At 40.2% G+C, this 16,483-nt stretch overlaps 2 protein-coding genes across 3 annotated transcripts in view; one reads left to right on the top strand and one right to left on the bottom strand.

The window, feature by feature from the left end:
• lrch1 (leucine-rich repeats and calponin homology (CH) domain containing 1) overlaps positions 1 to 3,436 on the top strand; it is a 50,528-nt gene extending 47,092 nt beyond the window's left edge. For both annotated transcript variants that reach the window (XM_026295223.1, XM_026295224.1), the window contains one exon: positions 251 to 3,436. In XM_026295223.1, coding sequence (XP_026151008.1) covers positions 251 to 364 — 114 coding nt within the window. In that variant the 3' untranslated portion in view covers positions 365 to 3,436. The remainder of the gene's footprint in view (positions 1 to 250) is intronic.
• A 295-nt stretch (positions 3,437 to 3,731) lies between these two features.
• On the bottom strand, positions 3,732 to 15,453 carry esd (esterase D/formylglutathione hydrolase). The gene is made up of 9 exons (XM_026295690.1): positions 15,358 to 15,453; positions 14,982 to 15,056; positions 14,795 to 14,883; positions 13,964 to 14,062; positions 13,577 to 13,701; positions 13,367 to 13,486; positions 6,226 to 6,324; positions 5,785 to 5,952; positions 3,732 to 3,929 (listed from the first exon to the last, which is right to left on the bottom strand). The coding sequence occupies exons 2-9, from the start codon at positions 15,047 to 15,049 to the stop codon at positions 3,849 to 3,851; spliced, it is 849 nt and encodes a 282-aa protein (XP_026151475.1). The 5' UTR covers positions 15,050 to 15,056; positions 15,358 to 15,453; the 3' UTR covers positions 3,732 to 3,848.
• Between the last annotated feature and the right edge of the window lie 1,030 nt (positions 15,454 to 16,483).

Below are 16,483 nucleotides of genomic sequence, written 5' to 3' on the forward strand. Positions count from 1 at the left end.
CTGTAACAGACTGAGATTAAAACTGCTTAAATCTTCCAGAGACTCGCTACTTTTTGACCAAATTAATCACCTACTAGGAATCAAACTGGTGTATCTTGTGTTTTTGACGAGGTCTTCACAGATACACTTTACCTTTGGAGGCTTTGAGTCTAAACCCTGTGTTTGCCCTTCTGTCTTTGTTTTTCTGCCTCTGCATCTGCTCCTCTCCTCTGTCCCACCCTGGTGTTTCCCCCTGACTCTGGTCTCCCAGGACAAACTGTGTCTCCCTCACCACATCCTGGAGGAGAAGGGCCTGGTGAAGGTGAGCATCACGGTGCAGGCTCTGGTGGACGAGGCCTCCTCCAAACACTCCCTCCTGACGTGAGCGCCTCGTGCAACCAACGCACACCTGGATGGGCACGACGCCAGCGCATGCCTCGGAGGTCATTCAGCATCCAGACAGTGTGTTGTTAGCCTTAAGGATGCAAAATGGTGTTAAGGGACTAAACTGGTCAGAAGTGGGTTTATTTACTAATTTGTTAGAGGCTTGGTTAAAGACATTGTGAGCAGAAAAACCAGCATTTGACTGGTCGCAGGTGACTTCTCACCATAAACAATGTGTTTTATACCAGTTTCAGGGCATGTGAGCAACTATCAGACATGTTTAACATCATCTATATCAGGTAAACGCAACAAACACAAACTGAAGGGCATGAACACAACTCCAGCTCTGCTTGGTGGGTTTCAGCAGCAGTATTAGGGCCAAGGATCATTTCAAGAATAAAGTTGTAGAACTAAACAAAACCTTTACACAATGAAAAAGTCAAATTACCTACAGAACAGCTTTTTTTAGCTTAATGACTTTATTCTTGAAAAATTATGACTTCCTGAATATATATATATATATATATATATATATATATATATATATATTTGAATTTAGTTTAAAATTACAGCTTTATTGTTGTACAACGCTGCTATTTTTAAAAAAAATTAAAACTTTATTCTAGAAATCGTGATTAAAAAACAAAAAGCATATTTGTCCAAAAATCGATGCAGGAGCGTTTTAAAAATCTGATATTTCAGTCTGAGTTGGATTTGAAGCTGCTGGAGCTTTTTTGTTTTTCAGTCTGAAACATTTAGCAGCAGCTTCGCCTCTTTGTCTCCTGGACTCGATGCACAGAATCTCCTCGGTCAGTTAGGATCTTTCCTGCGCAGGTTTCAGGTGTGACTGGACTGAGTGAGTATTTTGTGTCTCAGTTCCCTGAAGAGAATAAAACCAAAATGCTTCAGTCTTAACACAGACAATTTGTATTTAAAGATATTTATAATATAAAGAGAAGATGTTCGAGTTGTTGTATACAGTCAAACAGAAATATGCCAAAAATATTTTTCTCTAATATATTTTAGGTATAATTGTGTGTTTTTAAAGGTTTATTATTGTGCCGAGCTCTTTGTCCCTGTACCAGGTGTGAGACTGTGTCTACCTGCTGCTGTGGGACTAACCTGTGCTTGTCAAGTGTGTCGTGGACTGAAAAGGCATCAGGTCGGTCTGGGTCTGGGTCTTTACTCACATGTCAGTCTGTTCACAGGGCAAAAACAGGCCTGAAGGTGTTTCTGGGCTGCTCTGTTCTGATTGAAACAGTTCAGATGATATAGGTGCAGCTGACCAAACAGATTTAAGCTGCAGCAGCTGCTCCTGCTGATTTCCCACTGACCCTGAGCCGGCGCCTGTACCGCGACACGCTTGATAAATATCAGTCATGTTAGTTTTGTATTTCAGAGTTGGTGAGGATGATGTCTCATGTAGCTCCACCTACAGCTCCAACGGCCTGACGTGGTCTGGAGGTTTTCTTAAAACACTACCGGTTTTAAAACCTGGTGACATCTGAGTTTTAAAGTGAGTTCAGTAAAAGTGAATTTGGCTCATCTGGTTGAATCTGCTGTTTCATGTCCAAACCTCAGAGGTTCAGGTCAGAGCTGTTGCTGTGAGACTGTGTGACTCAGGGTAGGTTTGGGTTTACTCCACTGTTGTTTCATTCCATGGCCTACAGTCAGCACTGTGTGCGTGTGTGTGTGCGTGTGTGTGCGTGCGCGCAGACCTCAGGACTTTAAAGGGGCAGTACGTGTAGATAGATACTTTATTCATCCCCCCATGGAGGTTTGTGATGAGCAGGTGAGAGGCAGAAAGGAAACTGTCATTAGCACAGTGATTAGTTCCTGCAGCTGGGGAACCAGGACTACATTTACATTTCTAATAGGATGGCATTGTTACCCTGCTGAAATTACAGGAAATTAGACCGGACAAAGCCAAAAGCTGCCACATGGGGGTGCTACAGTCTGTAGGAGAATTAGGCTGCAGGGTTAGAAGTGAGAAGTGACCATGAACAGAAACATATTCACACACTGCCCCTTTAAACCCAGATCTTTGCAGGCCTGTGATCGTCTTCGCTTCCCCCTAAAAGTGTCGAACGCTTGTGTGAATGATTTTTATCTCTAAGTTCAAGCGACTTTAGGTTTCAGCAGAGAAACAGAAATCAGTGCTTCCACTGGACAGATTTGACAGTTGCCAAAACAAACCTTTTCTCTCTAAAGGATCTTATTTAAATGTACTGTAACCAGTGTACATATTATTTATCACTGATTTCCTGCGGGGAGAGTGATGTGTTTGTGTTTCTTCTTGTACTGTATATTTCACCATAAAACACTCACCTCAGCAAACTTTAAATCATAATCTGTTGCTGAATAATCCACAGTATCATTTATATATTTGTGTATTTCAACACTATGGTTAGTGTGGAGAAGTAGTAGCACAAATGTTTTATATCAGCTATCAAATTGTCTTTATTAGACATTTCTGGCGTTGAATCATTTAATCTCACCTGCTGAAAATAGTTCAAATAGCCGGCGTGTTGCAGAGCTGCAGGAGTTTAAAGTGAGAAATGATAAATAATGATTTGACTTTGTTCCTAATTTGGGTCAGAGATTTTTGTCAAATCTGTGACCATCACTTTGTCACAGTGTTTCTGGGAAAAGCAATAAAACCAAACGGCTGCTTCTCCAACAGATCCTGCACTTTAAACTTCTCTGTTTAATATCTTTGTTTTGGCAACTGAGAAAATCTTCAGTCACTTTGAATCTGAAGAGAGTTTAAATGTCCAAATGGTGTAAATTGTGTAAATGTGCAGTGAAACGCCTGCTGACTGTCCAGAGATGGCCTGTTTTGTACTTTTCTGACTGGGAGCAAATGTATTTTTCTGTGACTTCTTTTCAGGTGTGTTGAGATTTCGATGTAACATACCCTTTTGTATCTTTGTGAACCTAATGTGTAATTTGTTGTACAGCCAACACATTTTTACATGCATGAACTGTTTCTTAAATGTCACCTTAACTGCTGTGAATACTGTATATACCATGTTTCTCATCACTTTATTAGTAAAAACCTCATATGTGGAAACGAACGCACCTTTTGTCCGGTTTGTTTAACGTGAACCAACCGTGTTTAAACAAAATTAATTTTTATCGACAGTGTTTGGATTTTCATGTCTGTTTCACTCACACAAGCTCTTTGCCACAGCTGCTTTGATACACATCATGTCTATTTTATTGGTAAGTATTAATGTCCCTGGTGAAAAGTTTCTTATAGTACGTGGTGAAAAATGTGACTTTTATTTTGTCATTATTGATTAACCTCTTTTTTTCTGTTTGTAATCTGCAGCTTGCTAATATTCAATCAAGCCAAAACACCAACATGAAGAGTCTAGGCTTTTATTGTGAAAAGCACAGATCTCTCCTGTGATATTCCAGAAATCCTCCGACACGTGGTGCTAATCCCAACTGCAGCAGGGCCGATGTGTTGTGCTGACAGTTCAGGCTTTGAGGTACTTAGCATGATGCTTGATGTGGTCGTTGATGAAGGAGTAGATGAAGAAGTAGCTGTGGTCGTAGCCCTGCAGGAGGAAACATGGTCGAGTTCAGAACTAGGTCTGCAGATTAGAGATTCATCATTTTGTTTATGAAACTTAAAGTTGTATCTGTCAAGTCTAATTTACAAGCTTCCAGCAAAAATGTAGACGTCATTTCCTGTTTCAAACACAAATTAATTAGTCAATGGCGTACTCACTATATAGGTTCTATGTAGTTTACTTAACATTTCCCACAATACATTGTTCGTTGCTCACTACTTTTTACAGACTGTCATGCATTAATGTGGATGAAAAAAACAGCGGAAATGCCTGAAAGAAAAAAATGTAGACTTAAGATTGTAGCTGAAAACTATGAACAGATGGTTAAATTACACCTTTTAAGAAAACATTCAAATTCATTTTTTGCACTTTTTTTTTTTTTTTTTTTTGTCTGTTAGTGATCAGAATCAGTGTTGCTGCTGCTCTTTGATATTAGTCTTTGTCAAATCTACCACTATTGTTCCTGTAATGCTCTTCATTTAGTTATTTCTGTAGCACGTTTTAAACAACAGGTATGGAGGACTATGCTCAAATGATGGTTAGACCAGAGCAAACATGTCGGGTACAACAGCACAGTAACACTGATTCTGACAGTTTAAGCTAAATCTGACCTTAGCTTTTAGCACATAGCAAGCTAATGTTATGCTATTATTGCTGAGTTGCTAGTCAAAAATCTGTCCACATTTATCTCAGCAGGTGTTGCAGTGACAGACAAACCTGTAAATGCAGTTTACAGGCAGAAACCTGAATAAAATATCCACATCAATGAGCCTGAACTGAACCACTGACAAGTAAACAGCAGCACAGATATTTACACAAACCTATATGTAAAATAATGCAGTGTTTCTCACATTTAATTCCTTTTACTCTTAGTAAATGACCAAATTTGTTTAGAATAATCAAAAAGCAAACAAAGCATCTGCTGCCACACCAGCAGTAAAGATGTCACACATGGCCACACGTCCCTGAGAGAAGTAACAGCAGTAAATGATCAGACAAAAGCTTCTTCTCAGTGATTAAGTCCTAAAATGTGTCAAATATGAAAGATTTTGCAGAATGAAACACATCTACACACATGGAGATATTGAACCATGTTTTGTTTTACACAGACTCTTAAATTGTTTTTAACATTGTCTAAATAGTTAATTTAATCATCACCACTGAAACTGCTGCTACTGGTGTGGCAGCTGATGCTCTTTATCTTCCCCTGACATGAATTAATGGATAGTCAAAGATTCAATTATCCAAAACAAGTGCTGCTATTTATTACTGAGTAAATCTAATCCAATCTGAGAAAAAATGCAGCTGTGATTTCACAAAGTCAAATATCTGGGTAAAAACATAATTTACTATAGTTAAGGACATTAATTCTTCAGATATTTGTGTGTGTCCCTTTTCTCAAGTAAACATCTGTCTGAGCTCAAACTGTTTATTACAATAAATCTAAAATAAATCTCTGATCCACAGTTTTACAGGATGGAGATGTGTTTAAAGTTTATCCTGTGATGTGACGCAGTTTAATCCTGGAGGAAACAGCAGCATCTCTCACTTGTTGAGCAAACTAAGGCTGGACTATGGTTAATGTGACCATCACTGTTGCAGTGCACGAACTGGTGCATTCAAGAGAGTGACACTAGTGTTTCCTTCAAAATAAAACTGAACTGTGATTAATCAGTAGCGGTTATCTACTCCTAACTTTAAATAACTTTCAGCACACTTATTGAGAAAGGGATACATGCAAAGATTCAGCTCTTAGTTTAAAAAAATAAACCAAATCTCAGTCTAAAAATGATTACACCAAGAATCTGAGCTTTTACTTTGAAAGAGCACATGCACTGACCGGTTGCAGCCTGAAGACGACAGGGATTTTCCTCTCCGAGCAGACGGCGATCAGGTTGTCAGGTAGCAGCTGGCTGGCCGACAGGAACTGGTCATCACAGCCTTGATCGATGAGGATGTCGAGCTGAGGACCCGAGTATGAGCCCGCCAACACGGTGGCATCGTACTCCTGAACAGGAAGAGGAAAAGGAGAGTTTTACTGGAAACTGGAGATGCTGTGATGTATTAACAGTGATATTATTAAAAATGGATCTGCCAAATATTTTTTCCATTAATCATCGGTGTAAAATTAAATACACCAAAACTAAATACACCAGTTACAGCTTCCCACACTGATTTTTAAATGTGTGGAAGCAGCAAATCCTCACAGACTGAAACCAATAAACTTTTTTTAAATGGATGACTAAATAATACATAATATTAGTCAACACTGTGTTCATACCTCCCATGTGGATCTGTCAGGACCCAGGTATCCTGAGAAGGCTTTCTGTCCCCAGGGACACTGTAAGGGGTTACAGATGGGAGCAAAGGCCGACACAGCCTGCAGGACACACAAAAGACAAAATCAGGCCCAGAAGAAACTGAGAAGCAGGAGTTAAAACACAGAAGCCCAAACAGAGTCCTGCTGTAATGAGGACACTGGGGTAACACTAGGGTTGACAAACTTATATACTCTGTAAGGTTATATGTCTTATATTAAAGGTGCTTTCCAGCAGTTCATATCAATAACTCATAATAATACAAGTCATTTACTTAATGCAACCAATTAAAGAGAACAAATTATGTTCTCTGCTAATCTGTGGTTATAAAGAAATATCTGGATTACGGTTTAATACCTGAGATTTTAATGGAACAAACGGACAACAGATTCATTACACTTCCATCCAAACACCCCTCCTGCAGCTGCAACTAGCGGCTGCCAGATGTTACAACACTCCTAATGGCTCATTAGGACACAGCTGATTATTAATCACATTTACATCCTGTTTTCTCAGCCTCAGGTCTAATTCATCTCACAACGCTTCCTCAGTAAAGTTCCTTTTGACTCTGTATGGGGTGAGGCATCTGTCAAATAAGACGTGTGTGTACAAGTGAGCGTCCCTGCATGTTAGTCTATAGCTGTGTATAAATGGACATTTTGTAAACTCATGTATAAGTTCAGTCATATATAAAATATGTATTTTTTCTGTCACACTACGATTCAAAAAGTTACAAGATTAAAAAATTACGAATATAAGCTGCAATTTTACGTTGTGGTTTCTTCATAATATGATTTGACAGCCTCTAATGTCAAAAATACGTCACGGGGTCTTATCTATTAGGCGGATTATTTTTTTACTTTGTCTTGAGCTCGCTCGTAAAAACATTTGCATTGTGAGCATCACATTAGTTTTACTGAGCCAGTGAACGCAGCACACACACTATTGATAGACACTTCCGGCTGAGTCGGCTGGTATGACAACGAATATATGACTTAACTAAAGACAAATAGCAGTTTAAAGTCAATCTGTGACCTCAGTGTTTAACTTATTTAAAGGAAGGGAGACAACAAAACAGCATTTAGCAAGTGGCTAACTAACATTATTAACGTAGTGATAGGTAGCTAAGCTAACTCTAATGCACACAATGCAAATTGCACTAATTTCCACCTGATACTTAGGGGGCTCCGTCACAGTGCCGCGACAAGGCTGTCCCATTGAGAAGGCTGCGTCTCATAGACATATAAAAGACATATATTTAGATTTTAAAATACATATATTTTATATGTCTGTGCTGCATCTGATGTGTCTTTCGCACCAGAAACATATCCCAAGTTGACAAAAAGCGAATATAGCGGATACGAGCGTCGCGGTTGTCACCGTGAAAATACAATTAACGCTAACGCTAGCCACGTTAAAAACACTAATAAACTAATGTTAGCTAAAGTTTACAAAAGTAAACAAAAGGTGGCCAAAAGTAACGTCAAACAATGAGACACATCGCTCGGCGACACTAGCGGTGAAGCATCTTATTTTCTACCAAAAGAATATAAATTAAATTTAATTAAATCTCTGGCTCCATCATTAGCATTAGCTAAGTTAACACAACTAGTTGCTTGGCAACAGAAGCGGAGCCTCGCGACTTAGCGGTAGGGGCGGGAACAGTTGGTGACGCAATCAGGAAGTCTTCCGTAGACAGGGCCCATAGACATAAAAATATTATAAATATATAATAAATATAAATAATGTGTATTTTATATGTCTATAGTGAGTACGCCATGTTGTAGTGGTGTCCGAATCGATAGTAACTGAAAAGTCTTCTCCTTTGGGCTGCTCCCTTCAGGGGTCACCACAGCCAATCATCTGCCTCCATTTAACCCTATCGTACCCTAACCCTATAGAAAATGGGTGACCGAAACTCTAATAAAGCGATTGAGTCCACTATATACTACAGCACAATGTAGTCCACTATATACTACAGCACAATGTAGTCCACTGTATACTACAGCACAATGTAGTCCACTGTATACTACAGCACAATGTAGTCCACTGTATACTACAGCACAATGTAGTCCACTATATACTACAGCACAATGTAGTCCACTGTATACTACAGCACATAGTAGTCCACTGTATACTACAGCACAATGTAGTCCACTATATACTACAGCACAATGTAGTCCACTGTATACTACAGCACTTTGTAGTCCACTATATACTACAGCACAATGCAGTCCACTGTATACTACAGCACAATGTAGTCCACTGTATACTACAGCACAATGTAGTCCACTGTATACTACAGCACATAGTAGTCCACTGTATACTACAGCACAATGTAGTCCACTATATACTACAGCACAATGTAGTCCACTGTATACTACAGCACAATGTAGTCCACTGTATACTACAGCACAATGTAGTCCACTGTATACTACAGCACTTAGTAGTCCACTGTATACTACAGCACAATGTAGTCCACTATATACTACAGCACAATGTAGTCCACTGTATACTACAGCACTTTGTAGTCCACTATATACTACAGCACAATGCAGTCCACTGTATACTACAGCACTTAGTAGTCCACTGTATACTACAGCACAATGTAGTCCACTATATACTACAGCACAATGTAGTCCACTGTATACTACAGCACTTTGTAGTCCACTATATACTACAGCACAATGCAGTCCACTATATACTACAGCACTTAGTAGTCCACTGTATACTACAGCACAATGTAGTCCACTATATACTACAGCACAATGTAGTCCACTGTATACTACAGCACTTTGTAGTCCACTATATACTACAGCACAATGTAGTCCACTGTATACTACAGCACTTAGTAGTCCACTGTATACTACAGCACAATGTAGTCCACTATATACTACAGCACAATGTAGTCCACTGTATACTACAGCACTTTGTAGTCCACTATATACTACAGCACAATGCAGTCCACTATATACTACAGCACTTAGTAGTCCACTGTATACTACAGCACAATGTAGTCCACTATATACTACAGCACAATGTAGTCCACTGTATACTACAGCACTTTGTAGTCCACTGTATACTACAGCACTATATACTACAGAAACTATGTAGTCCACTATATACTACAGCACAATGTAGTCCACTGTATACTACAGCACTTTGTAGTCCACTATATACTACAGAAACTATGTAGTCCACTATATACTACAGCACTATGTACTACAGCACAATGCAGTCCACTGTATACTACAGCACTTAGTAGTCCACTGTATACTACAGCACAATGTAGTCCACTATATACTACAGCACAATGTAGTCCACTGTATACTACAGCACTTTGTAGTCCACTATATACTACAGCACTTAGTAGTCCACTGTATACTACAACACTATATACTACAGCACAATGCAGTCCACTGTATACTACAGCACTATATACTACAGAAACTATGTAGTCCACTATATACTACAGCACAATGTAGTCCACTGTATACTACAGCACTTTGTAGTCCACTATATACTACAGAAACTATGTAGTCCACTATATACTACAGCACTATATACTACAGAAACTATGTAGTCCACTATATACTACAGCACTATGTACTACAGCACAATGTAGTCCACTATATACTACAGCACAATGTAGTCCACTATATACTACAGCACAATGTAGTCCACTATATACTACAGCACAATGTAGTCCACTATATACTACAGCACTTAGTAGTCCACTGTATACTACAGCACAATGCAGTCCACTGTATACTACAGCACAATGTAGTCCACTATATACTACAGCACTATGTAGTCCACTATATACTACAGCACATAGTAGTCCACTGTATACTACAGCACAATGCAGTCCACTGTATACTACAGCACAATGTAGTCCACTGTATACTACAGCACTTTGTAGTCCACTATATACTACAGCACAATGTAGTCCACTGTATACTACAGCACAATGTAGTCCACTGTATACTACAGCACAATGTAGTCCACTGTATACTACAGCACTTTGTAGTCCACTATATACTACAGAAACTATGTAGTCCACTATATACTACAGCACAATGTAGTCCACTATATACTACAGCACAATGTAGTCCACTATATACTACAGAAACTATGCAGTCCACTATATACTACAGCACTATATACTACAGAAACTATGTAGTCCACTATATACTACAGCACTATATACTACAGAAACTATGCAGTCCACTATATACTACAGCACTTAGTAGTCCACTGTATACTACAGCACAATGCAGTCCACTGTATACTACAGCACAATGCAGTCCACTGTATACTACAGCACAATGTAGTCCACTATATACTACAGCACTTAGTAGTCCACTGTATACTACAGCACAATGCAGTCCACTGTATACTACAGCACTATATACTACAGCACAATGCAGTCCACTGTATACTACAGCACTATATACTACAGCACTATATACTACAGAAACTATGTAGTCCACTATATACTACAGCACTATATACTACAGAAACTATGTAGTCCACTATATACTACAGCACTATATACTACAGAAACTATGTAGTCCACTATATACTACAGCACTATATACTACAGAAACTATGTAGTCCACTATATACTACAGCACTATATACTACAGAAACTATGTAGTCCACTATATACTACAGCACTATGTACTACAGCACAATGTAGTCCACTATATACTACAGCACAATGTAGTCCACTATATACTACAGCACAATGTAGTCCACTGTATACTACAGCACAATGTAGTCCACTATATACTACAGCACTTAGTAGTCCACTGTATACTACAGCACAATGTAGTCCACTGTATACTACAGCACTTTGTAGTCCACTATATACTACAGAAACTATGTAGTCCACTATATACTACAGCACAATGTAGTCCACTATATACTACAGCACAATGTAGTCCACTATATACTACAGAAACTATGCAGTCCACTATATACTACAGCACTATATACTACAGCACAATGTAGTCCACTATATACTACAGCACAATGTAGTCCACTATATACTACAGCACAATGTAGTCCACTATATACTACAGCACAATGTAGTCCACTGTATACTACAGCACAATGTAGTCCACTGTATACTACAGCACTTTGTAGTCCACTATATACTACAGCACAATGTAGTCCACTATATACTACAGCACAATGTAGTCCACTATATACTACAGCACAATGTAGTCCACTATATACTACAGCACAATGTAGTCCACTATATACTACAGCACTTAGTAGTCCACTGTATACTACAGCACAATGCAGTCCACTGTATACTACAGCACAATGCAGTCCACTATATACTACAGCACTTAGTAGTCCACTATATACTACAGCACTTAGTAGTCCACTGTATACTACAGCACAATGTAGTCCACTGTATACTACAGCACTTTGTAGTCCACTGTATACTACAGAAACTATGTAGTCCACTATATACTACAGCACAATGTAGTCCACTGTATACTACAGCACTTTGTAGTCCACTGTATACTACAGAAACTATGTAGTCCACTATATACTACAGCACAATGTAGTCCACTGTATACTACAGCACTTAGTAGTCCACTGTATACTACAGCACTTTGTAGTCCACTGTATACTACAGAAACTTTGTAGTCCACTATATACTACAGCACAATGTAGTCCACTATATACTACAGCACTTAGTAGTCCACTGTATACTACAGCACAATGCAGTCCACTGTATACTACAGCACTTAGTAGTCCACTATATACTACAGCACTTAGTAGTCCACTGTATACTACAGCACAATGTAGTCCACTGTATACTACAGCACTTTGTAGTCCACTATATACTACAGAAACTATGTAGTCCACTATATACTACAGCACAATGTAGTCCACTGTATACTACAGCACTTTGTAGTCCACTATATACTACAGAAACTATGTAGTCCACTATATACTACAGCACAATGTAGTCCACTATATACTACAGCACAATGTAGTCCACTGTATACTACAGCACAATGTAGTCCACTGTATACTACAGCACAATGTAGTCCACTGTATACTACAGCACTTTGTAGTCCACTATATACTACAGAAACTATGTAGTCCACTATATACTACAGAAACTATGTAGTCCACTATATACTACAGCACAATGTAGTCCACTATATACTACAGCACAATGTAGTCCACTATATACTACAGCACAATGTAGTCCACTATATACTACAGCACAATGTAGTCCACTATATACTACAGCACAATGTAGTCCACTATATACTACAGCACTATGTAGTCCACTATATACTACAGCACTATGTAGTCCACTATATACTACAGCACAATGTAGTCCACTATATACTACAGCACAATGTAGTCCACTATATACTACAGCACTATGTAGTCCACTATATACTACAGCACAATGTAGTCCACTATATACTACAGCACAATGTAGTCCACTATATACTACAGCACAATGTAGTCCACTGTATACTACAGCACTATGTAGTCCACTGTATACTACAGCACTTAGTAGTCCACTGTATACTACAGCACAATGTAGTCCACTATATACTACAGCACTATGTGAAGTTAAACGCATGTGCAGCCTGTTGAATCGATCTCACACGTCTTGGCAGCTTCCTTACCCCACACTTTGTCAACTTGTTCATCTCTTCTCTATTAAAATTAATAATTTGCAGAATCTCACTTCTCATAGACATTTTTTAATACGTTTAAAAAAAAACATCAGTAATTTAACTGGTTGAAAACAGTTTGGTCCAAAACTTTCAACAAATTAAATATTTTGTTAAAGTGAGAAGAAGTAAATTCACTTCCTTCAGCAAACAGACGTTAAAAATGAGCCTTTCTTTAATCGTTAACACACAAAAAGACTGAACAAAAACAGCTTTTAAGCTTTTAAGCTGTTGCACAATAAAAAGTATCACAACATTTCTGAACCACTGGTGAATTTATTTCTCTTCACTTTAAAGATCCAAATATACTAAATACTAAACTGCTCAACACATTACACATGACGGCATGCTCTGATGTTATAAACGCAGTAAACTACAGTACCTTGTATTTCCCAGGGTTCTTCAGGGCACAGATGAGCGCCCCGTGGCCGCCCATGGAGTGACCACAAATGGACATCTTGTCCGGGTTGGTGGGGAAGTTCGTGTTGATCAGTTTGGGCAGCTGAGACACATCATGGAGAAGAGCTCATTAGCAGAGAGTGAAACTGAGGAGTAGTTCTTTGTGTGAGCAGCTGACAGAAATCCAGCTCACCTCCTCTGTGACGTAGGAGTACATGCGGTAGTTGGTGCTCCACGGGTCCTGGGTGGCGTCGATGTAGAAACCAGCTCCAGTGCCGAAGTCCCAGCTCTCGTCCTCACCCTCGATGTTACAGCCACCTGGGGCAGGATGGGAGACGCACAGGCTCAAACCCACCCAGTCTGAATGATTATTGGTAACTGATCGCTGTAAAAATAGACCTCAGACTGCACTTACACACACAAGCCAATATGTGGACAGTGCATGGACACCTGGACAATAAGATTGGAGTGTATAGGTTACACTCACACATGTAACATGCACATCTAACAAAACACACCTGAAACACTGGCAGTGTAGACAAGTTTGTGTGTGTTTGTGTGTGTTGGTGTGTGGTCGTACGGGGGCTGGTGTCGGGAGCCACGATGATGATGCCGTGCTCCGCAGCAGCGAGCTGACTGCCAGCTTTGGTGATGAAGTTCTGCTCCGTGCACGTCAGACCTGCAGACACACACACACACAGAAACCAATGACCTGCAGTCACCCCAACATCCTTTGACCTTTTTTTTTAATTTTCTTGTCAAAGACAAAACTAGTTAGTTAAGCATCATGTGCATCATTTGCAAGGTGACTGGTCTTGGCTTGTTTTTCAGTCCAAACAAGACACAGGTCTCATGAAAGTCTCCAGGAAATGTAAGGCCTACACTGACTGTTGCAGACTGTGGGTGTGTCACCACCTGATTCTTCCTCCACTGGGTCAGAAACTAAAACCATCAGGGAGACACTGCTGCTTCATCAGCATCAATACACACGAGTTCATCCTGACTTCACACACACTGTCCTGCCGCCACTAATTACTCACTAGAGACCAAATGTAGATTCATCCACCACTGAAAATAGTTCCCAACTAATGACCCGTTCCTTCCTGTTTGTGAGCGGCTGCTTCAGGACTTTCTAACTCAAGTCTTTTCTAATTATTTACCCTGAGAAAAGTAAACAGGATAAACTGCGTGGAAACAGTTAATCCTGTCGTTCATGAGAAATATAACTGTTCAGGATCTGTTTTTGTGAGGTGGCTGAGTCTGTAAATTTGAAGCTCAGAAACACAACCAGTGTTGAGCGAGACGTTGCATTGGGTCAGAAAGGATATAAGAGAATAAGACAATGGGTACCATGAATCTGCAGCTCTGGGTCAACCATCGGAGCTAGAGGATGCTTTCGCTGTGCACTCACCAGAGAGCCAGTACATGACGGGGCATTTGTCCGTCTCAGCCTTGGGGGGCAGGTACACGGCAAACTTCATCTTACATTTCAGCTCAGTGCTGCAGAGAAGACACACACATGTACTTTTCTGTCCATGCACCTGCACGTGTGAAGACCCTGTGTGCTTAAAGGGTGTTGGCACCATCAGTGGTCTCACCTGTCATGTTCAAAAACCTTCTGGAAGCCTCCAGCGCACCTGCTGGAGGACACCTGTGTGAGGGCCATGCTGGTTCTGCAGGAAGAAGCACAGTGAGACAGCAGGAACTACTGGACCTCCTGCTTAGTTTACTATGTTTGTTGCATCTACACCACAACAAACAAACAAACAAACAAACAAACAAACAAACAGAAACAGTGATTCTGTGCGTGTGAGTCCAAATCCCGTCCGGAGTCTGAAAGCGACAGTACACGTGACCGCGCGGCCCCACTCCGACTAAAATCTGCTCCCAGTTTAACTAAAGTTACGATAAGCGGAGTGTTTGTGTCCGCACACACAGTCCGCCGAGGTAAACGCTTATTTCCAACCAGCTTACCTTAGTAAGTGACGGTAGTTTGGGGGAAAGTGTGTGTGAGACCCTGGTTTGCTAACTTCTCTCCACAGCGTCCAGTCCAACGTCCGGGGCAGCGCGATGACGTCACGGAAGCGTCCCCCCTCACGCAAGACGTATTGTACGCACTGAGGCGCTAGATGGCGCAAGTTTATCGGGAAAATACAGAAATCGGTGTTGGGTTATTTATTAATTTATCTGTTTTAATTTGTGATGGAGCAACTAAAACACAGTTTGAATTAGAATCACAAATTGATGAGATCAGAGTCTACAGAAATGTAATTAAAAGTAACTGTATATCTCTTAGGTTTACTTCCACTTCCACGTGAGGTTGTTAGTCTCTATGTGGCCCTGTGATGGACTGGTGACCTGTCCAGGGTGGACCCCTGCAGACACACAGACACACACACTGTCCCACTGGTGAAATCTACAGTATCTATGGCAGAGGTATTCAAGTAAAAATTCTCTTGCAATTAAAATCCTACTGATGTGAAGTACCAAAATAATAATACCAACAAGTAATGTATGAGTAGTACTTAGCTACTCTCTGTGCAGTAAAATACTGATTATTAATTAGAAAACTTCAGCTGCATTTCACTGGAGCTGCTCAAGGTGCAATGAGTTTGAAACCCTGTGTGCAGTAATCACCATCTCTCATCCACTCATTTGTCTGTTGACATGGCCACTCGTAACCATTGGTAACCACTTTTCAAAAGAAAAGTCAGCTTTGTGCCTGCTGACACACGTAAAACACTGGGAAATGAAATTACCCCCCTGCTGTCATTTGTTTCTGCAGAAAGCCTCATTTCTCTGCCTTTTTTATCTGCCTGCATCTCTATGTGTGTAAATCTGTTTGCCTGGGTCTGTGCCAGTGTGTGCACTGAGTTCCTACACCTGCCTCTCCCTGTCAGTCCCCGGCTCGCCTGCTTTGCTCCTCATATCATCAGTCTCCTCAGCGATCACCCCCCTCGTGTCGCACAGCACAACCAGGATGTAAATGACTCAATATACCAATAGTTGTTTTCTGTCTCTGTAGCTGCTTCTTAAATTAGAGCATTTCAAATCATCCACCACCCCCACACCAACTCTCCCCCCGTCCAAAAAAACACAA

This window comes from Mastacembelus armatus, chromosome 21 (genome assembly GCF_900324485.2).
Source record: "Mastacembelus armatus chromosome 21, fMasArm1.2, whole genome shotgun sequence".
NCBI lineage: Eukaryota > Metazoa > Chordata > Actinopteri > Synbranchiformes > Mastacembelidae > Mastacembelus > Mastacembelus armatus.

Bases quoted from the DNA above. Each gene is read 5' to 3' on its own strand.
- esd (XM_026295690.1), bottom strand. From the start codon at position 15,049: ATGGCCCTCACACAGGTGTCCTCCAGCAGGTGCGCTGGAGGCTTCCAG. The intron at 13,487-13,576 runs GTGAGCTGGATT...GATGTGTCTCAG, and splicing joins ACTCCTACGTCACAGAGGAG to CTGCCCAAACTGATCAACAC. The intron at 5,953-6,225 runs GTATGAACACAG...CTTCCTGTTCAG, and splicing joins CTGACAGATCCACATGGGAG to GAGTACGATGCCACCGTGTT.